We start from the raw sequence: 22,984 nt of genomic DNA, 5'->3' as shown, positions 1-22,984 counted from the left end.
CTTGGAAACCAGTCGGCGCCAGGAAGTTCAGACCACACGTGTTACAGGTTTGCAGATAGTATAATAAATAAAAAAAAATAAAAAAAAAATAAAAAAAAAATAAAAAAAAAACCCGACCCAAGGTAATCGGCATCCGGCCTTGTATTCACAAGCCCTGAGTCGGCACACTACCTGCCTAATATCCCTCACGACAGACCGGCTCATACACTGCAGCAACAACAAGAAGCTGGCACTCTGCAGAGAGAGGACACATGTCAAATCCGTAACCAATCAGCGCTCGGAGGCGAGGCACGTCGAATCGCTTCACGCTCATGCCTTAGCAAAGGGCCAATCAAAGCCGTCCGACGAGTGATGGAAGTCGCTGGGGAGGCGTGGTTTACCGCGTCTTCCGCTCTCCCGGAAAGCGCCGTATTACGTTGGTGCCGCACAGTACCTGCGGCGCTAGGGGTGGAGGATGGTGCTTATCAAGGAATTGTGAGTCCAGCGTCTTGACGGGGGGTGGGTTAATGGCTGCTCGGTGCGTCGCATAAATACCGAGGTTGGTGGGGCTGTGCTAGGTAGTGTGCTGCCTGTAGCCGGCTTATTGCCAGCTGGCATACACTTCATACACCGTAATCGCGGCCTCCTGACTGGAGGCTCCTGTGCTGTGGCCTCTATCATACCTGTTAATACCTCTTATATGGGCTGGTTCTTCGTTACTGTATAGTTAGTAATTAAGCCTGGCCTTAGAGAGGCCTGGCTGCTAACAACTGGATGTAGCCGGTGTAAAAAGCACGTTGTTATTAATATAATAGCTGTCCATGTATGTATGTATGTATGTATGTATGTATATATCATGCTTCATGGGTGATACATATCAATAAATGCTGTAAGGTGTCTGCACTTTACTAAATTCCTCCTTTGGTTGTATAATCATATAAAACAGTCCCTACCATTTGGGAATCCATTAAGTATGATTTGTTAATGAACTTTGTGTGCATGTGTGTGGGTAGCATGTGTAATACATGGCAATGGGTAAAAAAGCCAACCTGGTTCTTCAGATTTATCCTTGCCAATCTTTTTTTATTGATTCTAATCTAAATTTGCTATTTTTAGCTTGATGATAATTACTATAAATAAATATTAATGTGTTGCAATAACCTTACTAGACAGTGATGCTTTGAAGTACATGTTTGACAACTTCGCTCCCCCCCCCCGCGCTGATCAGTCTTGTAGCCGACATTAATGTCCGCAGCGACATTTCTCTCCATCTCAGCCCCGGCACCCCCCCAACTTGTTTCAAATACTTGCCTCTTGCCCACTCTGTATTCTTCCCATTGCGTTAATTGGCGTTTTTATAAAAGGTAATCTCGGCAAAGATAAAAGATCCATAAAAATTCCTTTACAGATTTAATTTCCAATAAATGTTTTCTGAAGCGTGTCATGGGTAACATGGCCCGTGACCGTTGTAATCTCTGGCTGGAGCAGAGAGATGACCCATTCTTGTTACCTATTTGTTATACATCTGTATGCATTATGATTCATATGCAATCAGAGGTTTTTGTGCAAGTGTTTTATCTCCTGTTGGTTGTCTTCGTATTTGGATAGGTACAAGCATGGCTGATAAGTACCTAAAGTCTTATAGTTTGGTTTTTGTTGTTAGCGCAGGCAGATCGCTTAACAGGTAAACATTATCCTGTATATGTGGCAATTATTTCAGTATAGAAAGATAAACTTCATGAAGTTGGCTTTGTCTTCTACACATTTGTGGATGACTGCTCTGCTTTTCAGTCAGTGTCGTATTTATAGCCTATATGTTGTGGGCTATAGCCTTTCAAACTTTTGTGACACTTAATGTAACCTAATTTGCCAGATCTATACTAACGTAGCTGTGCATATAGAAGGAAGCGGCTGTCCTGTCCGTTTTTAAGGCTTTTCTAGCTTTAAAGTGACTGTTAATTCATGTGTCGACAACCCAGTCAGATTCGAGCATCCTTTTGGCCACAGGAGTGACTTGTGATTTTGAACCAAGGTGCATGCTCTCGGCATACAGGGATTATTTAATTTTCAGCCTTGCCTCGGTGTTGTCTATTGGAACATCTGATGTCTTTTAATCGATCCTATGGAGAGGTACTAAACGGGCTAAGGGGACAGCAAGGTGCTCTTCCAATTAGGTAAAACTTACACTGAACTCTCTAGCAAACTAACCTTAAATCTTTTAACCTTAGCGTTTTAAAGGGACACCAGCCCTCGCATTCTTAACTCATGTAATAGCTTTGTGGTTCCTTCGTGTTGTCTATTTTGAAAATGCATGGGGCGAGAGACGTGTTTGACCGAACGCATCTCTGTGCGCGATATACGCTCCCCTCCATTCAGCTCCGGCGCTGGCTTGGGCAATGCCGCGGATATGGGGACGGTACAGACCACCATGTGCATGCATGGAATGTGCTCCAATTGATGGAGGACGACAGCTGCTGCAGCAGGGCTGACTCCTTTGTGTCTTTATATTTTCCTTTTTAGAAGAATGTATATTAAAGAACAGAGTAATGAGATATTTAAACTGTCCCTTTAAGAACCATTTACAGTTTATTTGGAAACAACCTGTCATTTTCTTTGAAAGGTTTGCTTTCTATTTACACAAAAGTTTGTGCATTAGCCTGTGCGTAGAATCACGTTTGCTATCCTGCGTTTGGTTGCAGAAGTGTTAGGAAGAGTAAGTGGATCCGAGCCTTCAGGTCGTTTGATTTCCAAAACATTTATTTTATATCTAAAATGATCACTAAATAAGAAACCAGTTTTTCCGCTTACTTAGATTAGTGATACAAACTCACAAAAAAAGGTGATGGTTTTATTTTGAGCCATATGAAAAAGATGGGGGGAAAGGTCAATATAGACAATATATCACTTGAAAAGGTGAGTTTTACCAGCAAATGAGAGAGAGTGCTTGAAGAGAAGTGAGGAAGAGTGTAAAGTAATCACTAAATAAGAAACCGGTTTTACCTCTTAATGATACAAACTTGGAAAAATGTCACGGCTTTATTTTGAAATAGAGTAAAAAAAATGAATGGGATGTTCATAAACTAATTAATTTTGCGGCTTGTAAATACCAATTTTATGATGAGCAAAGTAATCTGTAGTAGTTCAAGTTAATTAATCCTTGTGATTCTAAATTCATGCCAAAATGTAAGATGAATATCACAGGACTAGCTTGCCCCCCCCCAGGTACTTTTTACTAATTCTGTACCCCCGGGGAGATAGTTCAGAAAATAAACTGACTTAAGGGGATTTGCCTAGCCATTAAATTGCGTATTTAGTTAACAAATCATGCAGCATTTTTTTCTTTCTTAAGACTAAAGTTTTATAATTCAAATATTTTCCTAAATTCTTGTTACTTTCAGAGCCCGGGGATGCCCCGACTACTTACTGCTCTGTGTTGAGACTTTATGAATGGTTTTAATTTGAATTGAAGTGATGTAAATACCAGATCAAGGTTGGAGTCATAGAGGTGATTGATAATATAACTTCCAATGCTACTTTCTTTCATACTCCTGAGCCCATTCTAGGCACGGGTCTGTCCACATACTAAGACAGAAATGGGGCTAATCTATCCACTAACCTAGGCAGAATGGAAGTGTCGTAGCTCCCAAAAGCAAAAGGTTGGCATACATACTGATTTTGTTTCTTTACCATAATCATGTATGGCTACCATGTAATGTTTTATGTACTGTCACCTTCATGTGGGCAATCTGCATGTATTTGCCACTACATATCAAGGGAATGTGAAATGTTCTCTGTTGAACTATACGGGGACCAAATTAGGAAACATATATGTAGAGTTTGGAATTCTGTTTGCTGAGAGGTGTATTCACCAGTATAGTAGTCATAGGTCAGCTCTGAGATCTCATGAGTTGAGCGTCTGGTGACATAAGCCAGGATTTGTCACAAAAGCTGGGAAAAACAGAAAATTGTGTGTTATGCCATCTGCTCTCTTCAGATTCCAGTAAAGCTTTGCTGTGCTTCTGAGGTAGAGTGCTGCTAACTATATGCCACTCTGCCACACTCCTTTTAACCCCTGCCTGCCTGATATGCCTTATACCCCCCTATATGCCACTCTGCCCCTCCCCAGAAATGCCTTATACCCCCTATATGCCACTCTGCCCCTCCCCAGAAATGCCTGTTACCCCCATATATGCCACTCTGCCCCCCAAATGCATTTTAACCCTCTATATGTCACTGCCCCACAGATATGCCTTATATCCTTCCCATATGTCGCTCTGCCCCCCCCCCCCACTTACCGATGCGTCCCCAGGCTCTTCCCCCGTACTTCAGACTCCCTGTCAAATGGGGGCAGCCGGTGGATGTCTGCGCGATGCGCGTAGACAACCTCTGCTGCCCGTTAGTTCCTCCGGGCTTCTATGACTGAGCACCGGAAGGTCATGTCACACCGGTGCTCAAACATAGAAGTGCCGGCAGAGGCTACAAGAGAGGAGGATCCAGGTCCCCTGCAGCGCTATTTAAGGTCTGATTATTTTTTAGAGCATTTGTTTTATAATCGAGCAAATACGGTAATACTGAAAGCTGAGTGTTTGTTGTGTGTAAGTTCTAGATTGGTCATTTTAGCCCAATCTAAACACTATTATTCCTTATCATACTGACTATCAAACAAAATAATAGTGTTAATAACCCAGTCAGACACTCTGACTAATGAAAAGATTGAGCCAGACTTAATAAGCATTGCCATAGAGAATCAACTCGATGTCAAGTTTGCGCAGAGAAAGTCACCCAAAATATCACGACTACCTAAAATGCAGACTCCGGGTCTACAGATAAAGAAAGTTTATTGAAGCACAATGAAATAAAACCTCGTTTCCATTAATGCAAAAATACATCGCTGTATTCTCCGGGCTACACCTTTCAATAAAGGGCAGTTGCTTAATGTTTTGTAGTAAAACTCTTTTTCTCCTTTCAGCCGCGTTGTTTTGCCATGTTCAGTAGAAGAGGTACGTAGCTCCTTTTCAGTCCCATTAGTTATGTTGTTTTTGACAGAACCTTTTTTCTTATCTCTTATGAAAACATTGATGTATTATATCTATACTAAATGTAACTAATGCAACCATGCTGTATACCATGTTCATTCATCAGGACTCCCAAATGTTTTATTGTGCAATATCAAACACTTTTTTTTGTGTACATATTCCTTAATGAAAACAAGGCCACATCTATATGTTCTACCTGTTGCTGATATTCATAGCCTATTTTTATTTATTATAGTATTTTGGTTATCCTTAATCTAGCCATTGTAAAAAAACACACGAATGTATATTTGATTTCAGTATCAAGTTGGCCAACTATATTCTGTGGCTGAAGCCAGCAAGAATGAAACTGGTGGCGGTGAAGGAATTGAAGTCTTAAAGAATGAGCCGTATGAACAAGATGGGGAAAAAGGCCAATATACACATAAAATATATCACTTGAAAAGGTACTTTTACCAGCAAATGAGAAAATCTCCCACACAGCTGTTTCAGTTCCTGATTGTGTTTCAACCTAGATAATTAATGATCATTAACATGTCTTTAGTGTAATTGTTAAATCATACACCTAACTATATGCATACAAAATCACTGACTTTGTGCAAGTGCACCTACAAGAACTGATGCTGTTTGGGAGGCACTGGAAGTTGTCTACGCGTATCGCGCAGATGTCCCCTGCTGGCCTTATTTGCATGTGCCTACCATTTACATGGTTGGGGCAGCACCATAAGATTTCTGAGGGAAAACAAGCCTTCTGGTGTCTGTAGATGAGTGTTTATTAATGCTTCTACTACCCTATATATGTATATGCACAAAATGCTTGAAATATATATTTTTTTCAGGTATGATGTGTGACTAAGTATACTGGATCATGTAACGAAATGACTAAGTGCTTTGGGGAGTATTAAGATTGTAACGTCGAGAAATGGGCTGCCAAAGAGAGATCCCTTTTAAAGGCGATGTCTCAAGGACTTTAGGGAAAATGGATTAAAGAAAGTCGGTTCCAGTTGCGTTCTGCTAACTTGTTGGTCATTGTATTTGACCACATGCTCAGATGAGCTTCGGTGGGTCAGTCTGTGTGAGAGGAATCCGCTGCCCTGTTTGTGGCCTGAGTTTATGAACCTGAGTAAGGGCAAAAAAGGTCTGCCTGAGGGTTAAGGCAGAGGAATTACAAAGGTTATAGTCTATCAGAGCAGCAAATCATTTATAGGTTCTCGCTCTAGGTACTGTGAATCTAATCTGCCTTTATTCACAGTAAAGTCCCCGGCTTTGTAAAGATGTTTGCTCCAGAGGGATCGTTGGTGTTTCATGAAAAGGCTTGGAATGCCTATCCATACTGCCGAACAAGTAAGCCACTTGAGTGCATATGACTTTTTTTCGTATGTTTAATTTATGTATTTTTACAACTTTTTTTTGTATCAACTTTTTTATTGTATCAAAAGATTAAGCACTTGGCATTTGGTGGCTTCTAGTGTTGTGCTCCCTTCTATAGCATCTCTGTTTTATTCTTGGGGAAACAAGATCATTGTTAATGGATGAAGTTTTCTGATAATTCTGATAATCCATGGCCTTGCATGAGGCCTGATTCTCTGACAAATCTCAATACAGGTGGTATGACAATATACTATTGTAGTCTATTCCTTATTTGAATAGACCGCAGTTTATATACCGTAAAACATTACTTGAGGAGAGCTTTCCAAAAAAAAACAAAACCCAATTTAATCCAGTGCTGTATAATCTTGAATTACTGCCTTTCCCCAGATGGTTCTGAAGGGGCTCTTTATCACCTTTCCACTTCCCAAAAGGGAAAAAGATCCTCTCCAGCCCAAATTCATGCTAAATGTGTATTGTAGTTGATTTTGCATGGACTCCAATCTTGCAAAAGGGGACATGCATTTCCTAACTTTTGTTCACCCAGTTTACAAAGCAATGGTCTTGAGCAGCAGCAAAATGGTGATGTGTGCAATAGTTTTGGCAATTCTAGCATTGATAGGTGGGCAAACTATATACTTCCTTCAAAAGCTGCTAAGACAGATCTCCTTCTATTGTATGAGCAGAGTTAGACAGCTGCTTGTCTTGGGACCTATGCCTGCCAAGCGAAACCTCTACTAGAGCGCTGGCTCTGTGTCGGGAAGGATTCCTGTTTGCACAAAGGGAAAGCCACTTATACATTTCTATCTGGTCCGGGTCAGGCCTTTTCTTTTTTAACACTGGGCATCTCTCTGCCTGTTCATTGTGAATGAAAACATGACAGATCTGACTGTAGAAATTACACCTCTGGAAAAGTAATTGTGCCTAACATTAACAGGAACCAATTAAACATAAAGAACATAGTTCATAAGAGCTGTAACCATGGACTAGAAGGGGTTAACGTATATCTGTAAAAAAAACATATGAAATATAACATCTACTCTGGTAGTTCCAATCAGAGGAAGATTAATATATTTCTAATAAAATCAAACCTCGGCACACAGAGCGGCGTTTAAATCCGTGTCGTGTAGTGACTGAATCACGTTTTTTCTAGATGCTGTGGTTAATGTGATTGGTGGTGCGTCACCCCATGTGATTGACAGATGTTGACCATCAACATCAGACGGCAGTGTTTTTAAAAAATGTGTTTGATTTAAAGAACCGTTTTATACCATATGATACCTTCATTATTCTTATTTGTACAGACCTCAAGTCCTGTTATGGTACCCCCTAGGTTATATTTTTTTATTTTATAACCACTTGTGTGTGTGTGTGCATATAAACTTCTTTTCCTGGCGCTCAGATGCAAGCGGTGTGAGGGAGTAGACAAAAGAGCTGTCCTGAGGCAACAAAGATAGCGGTACAAAAAAAGTGTGTGTGTGTAAGTGTGTTAGTAACGGGGAAAAAACTGTAAAGCTAGCGGATGGAATGAGATTTGATATTGTTACAAAAGGGAATGTTTTGTTAGTACTGATATTTTTAAAGATAATTTAGATGTTCTTGTTAAACTACAAGTATATTTAATTTCACTTAATTTAAATCTACAATTTCCCCGTTTTTTACCCCTTTCTTCCATGAACCTTCCTGATCATTGTACACCAGTTGTAACGGTGAGTATGCTATTCTTATTTTGTTGAATACAATAGGATTTTCTTACTTTTTATTTTTATGTCAAGCAGGAATACTCTTTTTGTAGAGTGGTGTATGTTATCTATGTGTAAGTTACAAGTATCGAGCAAACATTTCTGTATTATATATTCTGCTTTATAGCATTGCTTGCAATGCAGGTCATTTTTCATGCAGTAGCTAAATTTACATTACAACTGTATGTGTATTTATAATATAAAATATGGATTTTATAAAGAAAAAGTATCCTGTAATTCATTGCATGTGTTTCGTCTATGGTGGACACAGTAGAACAGAACAGTCATTCATTGTTTCTGAAAGCCACGTAGAGTTAGAAAATGAGCATAATTGCAAAATAATAATTCAGCAGAAGGCACATGCAAGAGATTTGCTTTTAAGAATAATGTTGCCAGTTTTCTTTCAAAAATCCCATGTGTGCTTCTTTGACTGCAAATTTTGAAGTGTTATTTAATTTGTTTCATTTTTTCTTTTAATCAAGTGTGTTAGGGTTTTATAATTTACCTTGTAAGGCTTTAGAATGACCTTTACTAAGTTAAGCATAACTTCTCTAAATGGTATGACCTGCTTCGTATGTGCTATCTAATGACTAAAATAAATGAAGACTGAAAAAAATTATAGCAGTTAATTTGTATTTATTGCTAAAGTTTATGTTGGTGGGATTCCTAATTTCATGCGGGACAGGCCAACGCTTAAGACAGGAGGGAGCATGATCAGGGCAGAGACCAGCTTAACCATTGCCCCAACAGATGGGTCTAGTCCTTTCAGACACACGAGTACTTGTTTTTGGTGAGCATCTTGTTAGATGGATGTGGATGAGACCACTGTCAAGTCCTTCACGTGCACTCCTAGCCAGCTCGCCCACCTCTGGGTTATAAATAAGACCCTCTGGTATGTTAAGCAAATAACCCTTTATTAGGTTTCGTTTTATTTCCTCTGGAGGTACTGTGCCCCTTCCCATTATAGACAGAAATAGGCTGCTTTCATGTCAACATTACATGAATATACATACTTCCCCTTCAACAGAATTGACATTTCAATTATATATCTTATGTTATATATTAGAACTTTTAGTGCATGTAAAATCTGTTTAGACGTCAATGCGATAAAACCAAAAAAATGTAGCCACTCTGCATTTAATAAACACCATGACTAATTCTTATGTTTTATTTTAGAATGAGTATATGAAAGAAGACTTCTTCATTAAAATAGAGACATGGCACAAACCAGATTTGGGAACCCAAGAAAATGTGAGTTCTTAATTGGACCTTTCTAGCACTATGTAAATAAAGCAAATTTTATTTTTCATGTTTATAGCTGGTTTTGCTCTGAAGGCAAAGCCAATTTGAGCTATATTAGAATTGCTAGTCACCAGAATGAGGAATCTGCACACACACCAAAGGAACTCGGGTGCTTAACTGTGCCAGGAAGGGCCAGCTCCCCAGTAGATCAAAATAAATAAAGGCTCCAGGCACTCAAGGGTTCCAGCTCAGGCAGATTTATTAAAGACAGACAGCAACAACGTTTCGACCTCACAATGAGGTCTTTATCAAGTTGAAACTATCCCATCCCTAGGTAATATGTAAAGGATGGATGTGGCCCTCATGAACATAAAAAGATATCCATTACATATCACCTAGCTTCTGGGACACGGTAAAAAAAAAAAAAAATATATAAAAACTAATATTGGTAAAACATTCCAGTTTCTAGGTTTGTAAAACCCGAGTATGATTGTTTGCACCTGGCATCCAGTGAATTTCAGTTCTAGCCAGGTTGCATTTTTACTTTTTATATTAAAATCCTTGCAGACTTAACGTCTTAATATAAGGCCTAAGTTTTGAGAAAACCAAGAATGTGTTTTTGTTTTACATTAGGTGAAATGGGTAGGTATTCTATATATTTTCAATATAGTAGAAACAAAGTCTAAAATGCAGATAAGGCAAGCGAACATGTGAGATAAAAACAGACTTCCTGCGGTTTTCGTTATGTTAGTCAGCATTAAAGTCTCTAGGATGTTTTGATATTTTGTTATCTTCTTCGATATGTCTTAAGCTGCAGAACTTAGATTTTTTTTAAAAATGTATTTTCTAAGATAAAGTACAAATACCTAATTTTTTTTTATTTACCATATTTGCTCCATTATAAGACAAGGTTTTTTTCAGAGCAAATGCTCTGAAAAATACCCCTCGTCTTATAATCGGGGTCGTCTTATAATCAGACCTCAAATAGGTCTGACTATGAGACGACTAAGATCCAGATCCCCCGCAGCTGCAGGGCAGATGTGCATAACTGGGGGGGGGGGGCAGGTTGGAAAATAGAAGGAAATAAAACCAAAATATTTTTCTCAATCATAGCTTTTATTAACAAACAATTGTTCACATAGTTTACATGAATTAACATTTGCTGGTAAAACTTTTTTCCTATGGGGTCGTCTTATATTCAGGCTTTTTCTTTTTTTCCTAAATTAATATTCAGATTTGGGGGGTCATCTTATAATCGAGCAAATATGGTATTTAAGACAGACATAGGTTTTATTATTAAGATGTTTTTTTTTTTTTGTGTTATTTTTTGAGCGCATGCTTCATTGGATCAATTTAAGGATCCAGAATTTTATGCCATCTTGTCCAAAACAAGGTCATGACTATGCTTTCAGCCATTAAACTTACGTGTGTGATGTATGAAATGGTTATTACATATTGTTATTGATAGGTTATATTTTATTATGAATACGCTCATAAATTATGACGTTTGTATTTCCCAGGTACACAGCCTAGATCCCAACATATGGAAAACAGTTGAAGTGGTCCATATTGATATTGCAGATAGAAGTCAAGTAGAACCAGGAGTGAGTATGCTAAATATATAATGTGTTATTTCTTTAACCATACCACACTACTATTGAAAAGTACAACATAAAAAAAAATTGCTCATGTGCGCTGAAGGTATCAAAATATAACAAGGGAGTGTATTAATTTGTCCAAGATATTTTGGTGTAAAAAGGGCCCTGTGTTTGAGATACGAGAGTCAGTTGAAATTGTAAATGTTTGTAGGGTAAAAAGATACAAATCTGTTTTGTGTATATAGTTATACCCTCACTGGCCACATTATTAGGTACGCCTTGCTAGTACCGGGTTGGACCACCTCTTGCTTTCAGAAGTGCCTTCATGGCATACTTTCTACAAGGTGCTGGAAACATTCCTCAGAGATTTTGGTCCATATGGACATGTCATCACACAGTTGCTGCAGATTTGTTGGCTGCACTTCCATGATGCAAATCTCCCGTTCCACCAAATCCCAAAGGTGCTTTATTGGATTGAGATCTGGGGACTGCGGAGGCCATTGGAGTACAACTCATTGTCATGTTCAAGAAACCAGTTTGAGATGATGTGAGCTTTGTGACATGGTGCATTATCCTGCTGGAAGTAGCCATCAGAAGATAGGTACACTGTGGTCATAAAGGGATGGACATGGTCAGCAACAATACTCAGGTAGGCTATCACATTTAAACAATGCTCAATTGGTACTAAGGGGCCCCAAGTGTGCCAAGAAAATGTCCCCCACACCATTACACTACCGCCACCAGCCTGAACCGTTAATACAAGGCAGGATGGATCCATGTTTTCATGTTGTTTACGCCAAAGTCTGACCATGCCATCTGAATGTCACAGCTGGAATCGAGACTCATCAGACCAGGGAACGTTCTTCCAGTATTCCATTGTCCAATTTTGGTGAGTCTGTGTGAATTTTAGCCTCGGTTTCCTGTTAGCTGACAGGAGTGGCATCCGGTGTGGTCTGCTGCTGCTGTAGCCCATCTGCTTCAAGGATCGATGTGTTGTGCCTTCAGAGATGGAATGCTGCTTACCTTGGTTGTAATGAGTGGTTATTTGAGTTACTGTTGCCTTTCTGTCATCTCGAACCAGTCTGCCCATTATCATCTGGCCTGTCTGGTACCAACAGCCATGCCACGTTCAAAGTCACTTAAATCCTCTTTCTTTCCCGTTCTGATGCTCTGGTTGAACTTCGGCAAGTTGTCTTGACCATGTCTACATGCCATGTGATTGGCTGATTAGCTATTTGTCTTAACAAGCAATTGAACAGGTGTACCTAATACGGTGGTCAGTGAGTGTATATAGAGATGGATAAATAAGGCTATAGAAAAAATACACATTAAATTAAAATGGCAGCATGCTGTCAGTGGATCGATTGTGAGATCAGCATGCTCGTAAAACATTTATCCCTTCTCCCATAAAAAACATAATCTGGTAGCCCTACACACTAGACATGGTGAAGTTAAATATGCTAGTGATGAACCTTTTTGTTTAACCTTGTGATATGCACATGTGCGCTTTTTAAGCTGTGTCACTATGGATTGTTAAGTTAAGCATTTCCCGTGCTATTGTATTAAAGCATCATGTAGTTTGCATGCTGTCAGTGTGTTCTCGGGCGTAGCTGTACAGCTGCACAGTACAGGTGGTATAGTCGTGATATAAAAACATTCCGAGGCAGCCTTTCAAGCAGTCGCTTGGTAAACTCTTAATCTGCGCGTGGGTACTATACATCAATACATGTGTTCGAAAAAACACTTATGTCCTTCAGTACCTTGTCGAAAAGCTTTTAAGGATCAAAGTCTGCCTTGGCACGACCATGTGAAAGGACTTATTTTCCATCTTGTATAATCCCCTGCTTGGCAATACTTCAGGTATTTTGTGGTGGAATACTCTGTAAATATGATGGGTAATGTAACCGTGTGGGTTTATTTGATGTTGCGAGATTGTTGTATCAGGGAAGGCAAGCTGTAAATAATGGATGCATATTTACCGATGGGTTAGTGTTCTTGTGGTATAAGGACTCTGTAGGTTAATGTAGAGCTTGCAGATGATTCTTCAATTGAAGAAGGTGATATGACTATAAACCATGTAAGTAACAAAGCCCTGAACTTACATATTTCCTTTTTTAGTTTCATTTTCTTTTTCATCTATACTATACTATAATCACCGTATTTGCTCGATTATAAGACGACACCCCAAAATCTGAATATTTACTTAGGAAAAAAAGAAAAAGCCTGAATATAAGACGACCCCAAAGGAAAAAAGTTTTACCAGTAAATGTTAATTCATGTAAACTATTTTTTTTAAATAAAAGCTATGATTGAGAAAAATATTTTTTTTGTTTTTATTTCTTGAATTTTCCAACCTGTCCCCCAGTTACGCACATCTGCCCCCAGGCTTGCCACTCCAATATGGCACTGTGGCCCATGATATGCCTTTTAACCCTCTATATGCCACTGTGCCCCATGGTATGCCTTTTGACCCCCTATGTGCCACTCTGCCTCCAGAAATGCCTTATACCCCTATATCCCATTCTGGCATTTAGGGGGTTAAAATGCATATTATGGGGCAGAGTGGCATATAGGGAGGTATAAGGCATTTCAGGAGGCAGAGTGGCATTAGGGGAGTTAAAAGGCATTGTATAGAGCACTCTGCCTCCAGAAATGCCTTATACCCCTATATGCCACTCTGGCATTTAGGGGGTTAAAAGGCATATTATGGGGCAGAGTGGCATATAGGGAGGTATAAGGCATTTCAGGAGGCAGAGTGCTCTATTAAATGCCCCCTTAACGCCACTCCAGAAATGCCCTATGCCCCCATTTAACACACACACACCCTATACCCCCATTTAACTAACACACACACACACACACACACTCTCTCCCCCCTCTCTTACCGGTGCTTCCAAACGGGGCAGCGGGTTGACGTCGCCTTCCGCCGCAGTCGGAAGGAGGTGGAGTTGGCAGCGGGGGTTTGTATGCGTCCGTCGCGTATACTTTCCCCGGCTGTCAGAGATCAGAGTTCCCCGCACCCCTGATCTCTGACAGTCGGGGAAGGTCTACGCGACGGACGCAGACAACCCCCGCTGCTAGCCACACCTCCTTCCGGCTGCAGCGGATGTTGTCTACGCGGATCGCGTAGACTTCACCCCGCTGCCCCGGCAATACAGCAGGAAGCACCGGTAAGTGTGTGTATGATGGGGGGGGGGGAGAGACAGGAGGATGCAGGTCCCCTGCAGCGGTGCGGGGGATCTGGATCTTAGTCTCCTAATCAGACCTCTATTTGAGGTCTGATTAGAAGACGACCCCGATTAGAAGACGAGGGGTATTTTTCAGAGCATTTGCTCTGAAAAAACCTCGTCTTATAATCGAGCAAATACGGTACTTCCACCATGTGCGAGGAGTGCTTGAGCCAGGCACACCTGACATGTATTATGAAGATACTATATTAAGATATTGGGTGGGGATGTTGCAGAATTGTTGCGTGGGGTTCCTTCTGGCAAGAGCTGGCTTCATAAAAAGAATAGAGCGATTAACAGAATGACAAGGTCATTACTGTGACAGAAATCTTCAAAATCAGTATCTGCGAACAGTAGCTTTTACCTCCATGATGAATCCCATGATAATGAGTAATGGTTGCTCACCAAAAGGCATCCCGCTCCATGTTTTATTGGTAAAACGTCGTATTGACGTCCCTTCATAAATGCTTTCTTTGAAAATATTTATAGAATATATACGGGTGTAAAAGGCTAACTGCTGTCTGTTACAATATCTGCCTCTGTTTATACCACACTTGGCTATATGGCGTGAACATAGTTTTACGGGTTGCAGAAACTGTGCAACAGAATTAGCCCAGAGAAAACCTTGGAGCAGAAGACTCAAGTAGGTTACAGCTGTCATCCCCTAGAGTATTATAACCGAACTAATGAGATGAGAAGTCTGCAGCTGGTGGCAAACAAAATAAACCCCAAGCCAAAGGCCGGCCTTCAGTGACTTCAAGTTCCCTCTGGGATCCTGAAGGAGATTGCATGCCGACAGAGCCAGGAGGCTGTCTCCTTCCACACGGCTGCTCATTTACCGCTGTAATTGGGATGAATGGATTGTATTTTCTGTCATGTAACATAAAGTTTGTCTTTTGTCGTGGGCAAAATAGAGTAACAATACAGAAATTAACTTGGATTTTGTGAAGATCCTCATACAGTGTAAGGAGGTGTGTTTTGTTTTCGGACAAGCCCCGTTTTATGATCTAAAACTACTGGACACGTTGAGTTTAAAAGCGTGCCTGCTGGAGACTTCAGAAGCTCAGAATATGAATAAGGCCAATATTTCCCCCCAAATACTTCTGCCTGCTTTAATTGTATGGTACATTAATGGAGAATGCTTCCAGTGTTCAGAATAACATAATGTAATTGTGCTTGTATATGCATTACATGCCTGTAGGTCAATGACCACAGATGCTTGGTCACATTATTTGTATTAAGCACACTTTTAGCACTTTGGTGGGGACCTTAGGGACATAAGCATTATGGAGGGCTTTTTGGGTTCATATTGGGCAAAAGTGATCTTATCACCATAACAATCGGTCCAATCAAACGTTCCTGCTATTTGGACCGTTCCATTGGATGCTAAGTCTACAAGACAATCAATTAGTGTATATTTTATCCGACTGTTGCTGGCCCGTGCTAAAATGATCCAGTGTTATTGGTTTATTCTTGACCTTTTCAGTTTGTCTTCTTTTAATCCTTTCTGATGGTGCGGATGATATTATAATATGTACTTATTTTCTTGTTGCTTTTTACAGGACTACAAGGCTGAAGAAGATCCAGCAATATTTCAGTCTGTTAAAACAAAACGAGGACCTTTGGGACCTAATTGGAAGGTAATATAGGAAGATATTTATAGCTATATAAAATATGCATACACTTAAGCTTGACGGGAATGTTGAACTAGTGACCAAGTGTCAGACATCACCTCGGTTGACTAGCACAATGAGTATTAATAGACAATGCTAATTGTTTACGAAGTGTTAATCACATAAATACAAGTTTTCACTAGCATTGACCCTTTGGTTATGTGCTGTAATTTGAAAACATAAAACATGTTTCATTTATACCGTTGGCTATGTACAAAGGACCAATGAAGACACTTCATACGCTGGCATTTTTTTCATTCTATAATTTTCACTCTGCTGCCACCTAGTGATAGTTTGGCCCCTGGGCACATAGTTGTATATATGGTCTATGTTGAAGCAAAGAATCACTTTGATCTTTTTTTTCATACTAAAAAATAGAATACAAGCAGGGTTACCCTCTTGAAGTCTAGGATTTATTGACTTTGCAGTTTCAGCATCCGTTCTTTGGCGATTGCTAATCTGGTTAATCTCTACATACGTTGTAGCTTGTGTAAATTAGTCTGAATGTTTGGGTCCTCAATATAGAGCCATCAAAGATGAACACCACACCAGGTCAAGAGGTCGCGGTCTCCTCTGTGCATCATTTCTGATAATTTTAACTAAACTTGTAAATAAGCATGCTTTGGTCTATTAGTAATGACCTCATTCACAAAGCTCAAATAATAATTGTTCTATGCAAAACCAGCAATGTATTAGTCATTGTTTAAAGAAGCAAGTGACGCCAAATAAATTAATCCAAGAGATGGAGGGAACCACTACAGCAGAATAATATAACAATAAAAATAAAATGTCAAATACAGTATTTATTAGCATGATAAATGTATAGCTTTTTGAGGAGGATGGGCTCAAGGGTGTTGTATTTTCAATTATTTAATATAAATTTCTTATTTTTAGTCTGGTCAGTGTGAGAAACTTTGGCTCCTTTTTAATACGATTCACTTCTTTCTTCTTCTTTTTTTTTCCTCCTTTCTTCCATAGAAAGAGTTGGCAAATGCTGAAGACTGTCCGCGCATGTGCGCTTACAAACTAGTAACAATTAAGTTTAGATGGTGGGGACTTCAAAACAAAGTAGAAAATTTTATTCAGAAGGTAAGTAGCACTTACTGGAATTCTGTAGTTTTCATTTCCTTGCAGAGGGCTGAACTGAAGACCACATTTCCTATTCACCGTGAACACAGAGTGACAGAGCTTTGAGAAGCATGATGAGGTCTATACAAACTTGGCCAAGTTGCTCAGTGTCCTTGTAGTTGTGATCAGAAGTTAAAACCCAGCCTTCAGAATACAGTCCTGAATAGTTCTCCCCAGTTATGTGCTTTGTTAAACATGACACAACAGTAATTCACAGCAGTAACTTTTTATTTAGGCTGTAAAGCTCAACAAGAGGAACAGAATGATTATTAACGCCATAAGGTTTAGCAGGCTGAATCTGGGTATGGTGAATGTTGTTCTCATTTAAAATGAGAACGCTTGCATTTACCTTCGTAAAACATGTTGGTAGGCTTTCTGTGCACTCTTTTTTCTGGCAGCTCCCCTCATATTATCAAAACGAACCTGTATTAATCTCTTTGGAATTATTATTGGCCGGTTTCCATTCTGATATCGGTGATCACACTATACCTACATTCCTGAAACCTTTTGGGAGATTACTGGGGAAGATGGATGCAGATTCCTTGCATGGATATCATAAACCAGATGGCTGGATTATGCTAATCCCTGGATTGGAGTAGTTTGGGATTTCTACTTTCGTAGGATGTGCATATTTTACCGTCTAATGACTGCGAGCCTGGTTGTGTCTATGTAAATTGAAAGTTTCAATTATTTGCAATAAATAGAAAAATTGTTAAAGAGCTGTCAAGAATTTAATTTGGTCTAAAAAGGCTAGCATTTGCTTATCGAACATGCCCGGCACGTATCTTTTTGTGTCTTGATGTCGTATTGAGTAATCCGCATGTTTACGTAAATCTGAAACAAAAGACTTGGTTTGTGTTTCCACCAGTTAGAAAGCTGGGTGCAAATCTGCAATTTGGGTTGTTTAGATTATGCAGTGAAATATAAAGACAATGCAATTTACCTACTGATGTATAAACATTTACAACATTATCTTGTCACACTTTCCTCAACCTGACATTTAGCATCCAATTTTATGTTCATCAGCATCTCTCAATTAGGCATACCCCACATGCATAGGGCCACATCCATGCTTTACATATTGCCCTTTATTTAATCTAATATTTTTGACTTAATGGGTTTGGGATAGTGATTTTCTTTTTTTTTTACATATATTTTTTTTATTTCTTTTCTTGTTTCATCTGCGCTTCATTTGTTTGCTGATCGCAGTGGGAGAGCCCAGCACGGTATAGAAAGACCCTGCTGTGGCTCTCCTGTCTGCGAGTGAACCCGCTGGTGGGTGTCAGCAGAAGGGAGATATCGCTGCAACAATTTTAGAACATGCTGGTATGTCCTAATGGGCATCTTGGCACAGGTTTTAGGGATGTACCCGTATGTCCTCGGGGCGGGGGGCTGAAAGGGTTAAGAATGCTGAAAATGCTTTTGTAATTAGTAAGGTGTGTCAAATTGCTTTGTAATGTGCTTTGTTTTTTAAGCAAGAAAAACGAATATTCACAAATTTCCACCGCCAATTGTTCTGTTGGATCGACAAATGGATTGATCTGACGATGGAAGACATTAGAAGAATGGAGGACGAAACGCAGAAAGAATTAGAAGCTGTAAGGATTTTATTTTCCTGTTACAATCTTTCCATTGACTAAATTAATAATGATCCTTTTGATTCTGAAAAAGACAGCATAAGAGTTCTTTTTTTATTCACTAAACCAGGAATGAAACCTGTGAACTCGCTGTTATTGCTGTGCTTTACAAGTGGTCAACACTAAGTGAGCTTCTCCTGCAAGAAGGGCTGACCTGGGCCAATTTAACGTAAAGGAGTTGGTTTTAGCAATAAATAGTGATGTTGGGGAGGTTGAGTCCTGCAAACGCATAGTTTGTCAGGAGTGTGAAGAATTCGGGCTTTTTATACCCCTGCATGGTGTGTTTGCTGCAATTAAGTAAAAAAAATCAATTAAACGTTTTCTGGGGGGGGTTAAGTTTAAATCCAGAAAGTGTTTCTTTTCCTATTCCGTTCAATTTATTTATGGCTTATGTTGACATTTCAGCTTGTCAGTTGTTGCAAACCATTTCAGCCGGGACGAATTCCATGAATTTTTTTGTGTGTTTACTTAAGTTACTTTTAATATTTTCTTGTGATGTGTCCAACCTTGTCCCTCTCAATCCACTCTGGTATGGGCGTTGCTTGTGATGCACAAAATTAATTTTATTCAAAGTGCTGTGTATCTCTCTGAAAGCCACTTGTGTTTCAGGTCCACAAGCGCCCATGCATTTCTCTTGCATGCTTAAATAAATGAAAGTAAGGAAAAACATGGTTTTAGGCAGACATATGACCTAATTGCTGACTTTGGCAACATGGCCAAATCTGTGCAGAGATTACAGCCTAGAAAAATGTTCTATGTTGCAAATTATTAAAATAAAATGGAAGTGAAAACAAGTAATTCCATATCTTCAGAAGTATCTGATATTTTATGCAACATACAGCGGTGAATGAGACGTTAGTCCACCTCCTTTGAGATTGGGGTTTTCCTTTAATGTTTTGTAGCTCTCAATCCTTTTTTAAATGTTATTATACATTGTGTGGGGCATCTAATGATCAGGGGCATTACCGTTCCAATATCAGAAAATGATAGCTTTTTACGAGAGCTGAAGAGTCCCTGACCAGCTTGTCGTTTGTATGTAAGATACTAGTGGTATAGTATATAGAGTATAAAATTCTGCAGATTTAACAGAAGCACCCGGATATTTACATGATTAATATGAGTAATATGAGTAGACATTACTATTATTTGGCACCGGTTTTGTTTAAGATACAGTATATTGTACTGCAGCTTTTACATCTTCTGACTTTGTTGTATGTGTTCTATATAAAATGCACTCTTTTTGTACGCTTTTATTACCGGTATGTGTATGCACCCTATATTTGTGTTTTATTATATATATATATATATATATATATATATATATATATATATATATATATATATATATATATATATATATATATATATTAATTTTTTTTTACTGGAAGTTTTTGTAACCATTATTTTCAGCTTTATTTAGGGGACAGCTAATGTAGTTCAACAACAACCACAGAGCTACATCTCCCATGATCCCTGGCGTGCCTGCACTCAGCCAAAAGGTAGTTAAGGGTCATGGGAGTTGCTCAGCAATAGCTGTTGACCCCCTGTACAGTTTTTATATAACCCTTAATACTACTTTTCCCCCTCAAGTGTTTTTTTTTTTTTTTTCCTTTTAGTAGCTTACAATTTTATTTTACATTTAGATACGTAAGAAGGGTACTGTTCGAGGCACGTCGGCTGCTGACTCCTAAGCAAGTCCTCTCTAGGTTCAGGGGCAGTATTAAGGTGTGTAAGTAACTAGCGGGGGAATAATCAGGTGACGGGCTGTAAGGTGCATCTTGGCTGGTTTTAAGTCTCTCGGCATGCTTCAGAAATTTATTACTAATTACAATTGAAAGATTGAAAATGTCTTTCTCTGTTTCAAACCCTTACTCTTAATCTGATGCTTTTTTTCCACCTGGTTTGTTTATATCGGATACTGAGACCATGTGGTCAGCGCATTAATTTTAGTTAGATTGTTGAGTTTTTGTGGTCTTAATTGAAATTGATAAGTTGTTTTATTTTATATTCAGGTACAGTTTATTTGCCTTTCTTGTGCTCAGAAGCTGAGGAATTGTGATTGTCGATGCTGAACTTGAATATCATTTTAGGGCAGTAACTGTAAACTGTTAACACCCGGTATTGTAAGATTTATTATTGCAGTTTAGACAGGGGCCCGTAAACCATAACTGAATCCCTCAAGGTAATATGGTAGTGTGTTAAGGTGTTATGTATGACCTATATAAAGGATTCCTACATATCGAGAACATATTGAGAAGAAATTCTATCGTAAAGATAGTTGACATGGCAGAGCCTTAAAACCTTGGTGGTCAAACTTAAATTTCCTATGGCAGCAGCCTATCAGTGCCTGCTTTTGTGTCGCATGACAAGTGTTCTGGACAGAAATGACATTTTCAATCGTGAAATATTTAAATAGTTTGGGTTTTCAATTGTACTAGGATTTATGTTCCTAATTCAGTTTTTAGTGTTAAATATGGCTGAAACACCACCTTTAAGATAACTCTATCTTTCTTTATCCACTCATGTAGTCGGCTTGTTACCATAGAGGTAACCACTCTCCCAGCACTTCATGTCTGCTTAGATCCTAGTGGAATAAGTTTAGCGTTTTGAATCTGTGTGCTACTTTTGTTCTTATGGAGGGCGTTTGAGAATGGTTGGCATTAGAGGACGTTTATTGGGTAGTCACTGAGCCTTGAATTAATATGCTTTGTCTACATTGTATAGGTGAAGGAATATGCCGGATTATTCCATGTGATAGAAAATATTGGTTAATTTAAATTGAGGTGATAGCTGTCCAAGAAGTAACTCATACCTAAAGCTTCCTTTATTTCTTTTATTTTTTTCCTTTAACTCAATCCTGCTCTGCTTCTGTTTTCTTTCTCCTGAAGGGCAGCCATTTGTGTTTATTTTAACTATCTTTAGGACTGCTAGTGTGTATATATAAGCGCCGTGTACGATTTTAATGCTATTTTTTCTCCCCTTTTCATATTAGCTTCGCAACCAAGGTCAAGTGAGAGGAACAAGCGCTGCCAATGATGAATGAAGACTGATCCGACCAAATCGCATGCAGAATTGTTGTCATTTATACCCGTGTTTATATACCTGTATGTGCGTATAGCTATATAAACACTTGCTGAGCATTAATTGCTGAAGTGTACTGTACCTGATACGAGCAAAAAATGTAAAAAGAACGTTTACTGTACATACAAATAGTTTACAAAAATATTGAATGTCTCTAGAACGCTAAGTTCCTGCCTTCCTTACCAACGTACCATGTTTCGCCGAACTCCGCTTCCCTTGTACCATGCGCTCTCCTTTTTTTAACCGTTTCTTTTAACGCCATCACGTACCGTTAGAATTTTACTTTTTAGCTGTTGGCAATACGAGCTGCTTTGACTATCATTCAGAGATTTATTTTTCATATTTAAAAGTCTTTCTGATGCTGAAACGTGTCACGCAAATAAATGCCCCGTGTCGCAATGTAACTTTTCTCTATTGCAGTTTAATTGATTCATACTTTTATTCCTCGGCCGGCAATGTTAAATGTCTGGGTTTTAGTGCTTTTCTGCATGTCTGAGTTTTTTTTTTTTTTTTTTTTTTTAGGATAACAAAATATATTTAAATAAAAAAAAAATCTGTCCTGTTATCTTGATCTCTTGGGAAGCGTGTTCTATTTCCCAGATTCAGTCAGTAAACATGCTCAGAAGTTACAGTTTGGGATCTATGCGAACTGTTGCTATTTTACACAATTTCTGCTTTTTAATTTAGATATGAATGTACTTTTATGCTAAAAAATTACATTTAAACTGAAGTGAATAGATTAACTTAATCTATTTAAATTATATTTAGGTTTACTAATAATGTTAAAACGCAGACATTAATACAGCAAACTTCTTGTTGAATATCCTAAAATAGGTGTCCTCTAAAGTTACTCTAAAGGAGCATATTAAATGGTAAATGTGTGTTTTGAAAATCTTGTAGTTAGATTGGAATTTAAGGAAATATATTTTAGGAGTGACAGAATGCGATTTTTATTTTAGAACAGCAACTTTTTAGTAAAGGAATTTTACTATTTAACATTAGCATGCTTTTGGTCTCTCTGTATTCCTCAGGCAGAACTGGTTTTGAATTATTCTAAATAGACGTTTCTAGTATCATTTCCTTAGGCTGTTTTCTCACCGCTGGCTATCATAGAAAGCTGCTCATGACTTTGTTAAATGGAATGCTATAGTTTAAATCGTCCTTTTATGTTTATCTGTAAGAATCATGATTCAAATTATTTTTCATACAGTGACTACTACAGAGTGTCTGAAACACACCGAAAAGTGGCAATGTTTCTGTCTAGGTTTTGAAATCA

The 22,984-nt window shown here is 38.8% G+C and overlaps 1 protein-coding gene across 1 annotated transcript; it reads left to right on the top strand.

Moving 5' to 3' along the window:
* The first annotated feature begins 352 nt into the window (after positions 1-352).
* Positions 353-22,112, top strand: PITPNB (phosphatidylinositol transfer protein beta). The gene is made up of 11 exons (XM_053469630.1): positions 353-474; positions 4,949-4,979; positions 5,313-5,458; positions 6,265-6,356; positions 8,082-8,089; positions 9,299-9,373; positions 10,885-10,968; positions 15,752-15,829; positions 16,841-16,951; positions 18,466-18,588; positions 21,620-22,112. The coding sequence occupies exons 1-11, from the start codon at positions 455-457 to the stop codon at positions 21,668-21,670; spliced, it is 819 nt and encodes a 272-aa protein (XP_053325605.1). The 5' UTR covers positions 353-454; the 3' UTR covers positions 21,671-22,112.
* Positions 22,113-22,984: the final 872 nt, after the last annotated feature.

This window comes from Spea bombifrons, chromosome 1 (genome assembly GCF_027358695.1).
Source record: "Spea bombifrons isolate aSpeBom1 chromosome 1, aSpeBom1.2.pri, whole genome shotgun sequence".
Taxonomy (NCBI): Eukaryota; Metazoa; Chordata; class Amphibia; order Anura; family Pelobatidae; genus Spea; species Spea bombifrons.
This window is presented reverse-complemented; position numbering and strand designations above follow the sequence as displayed.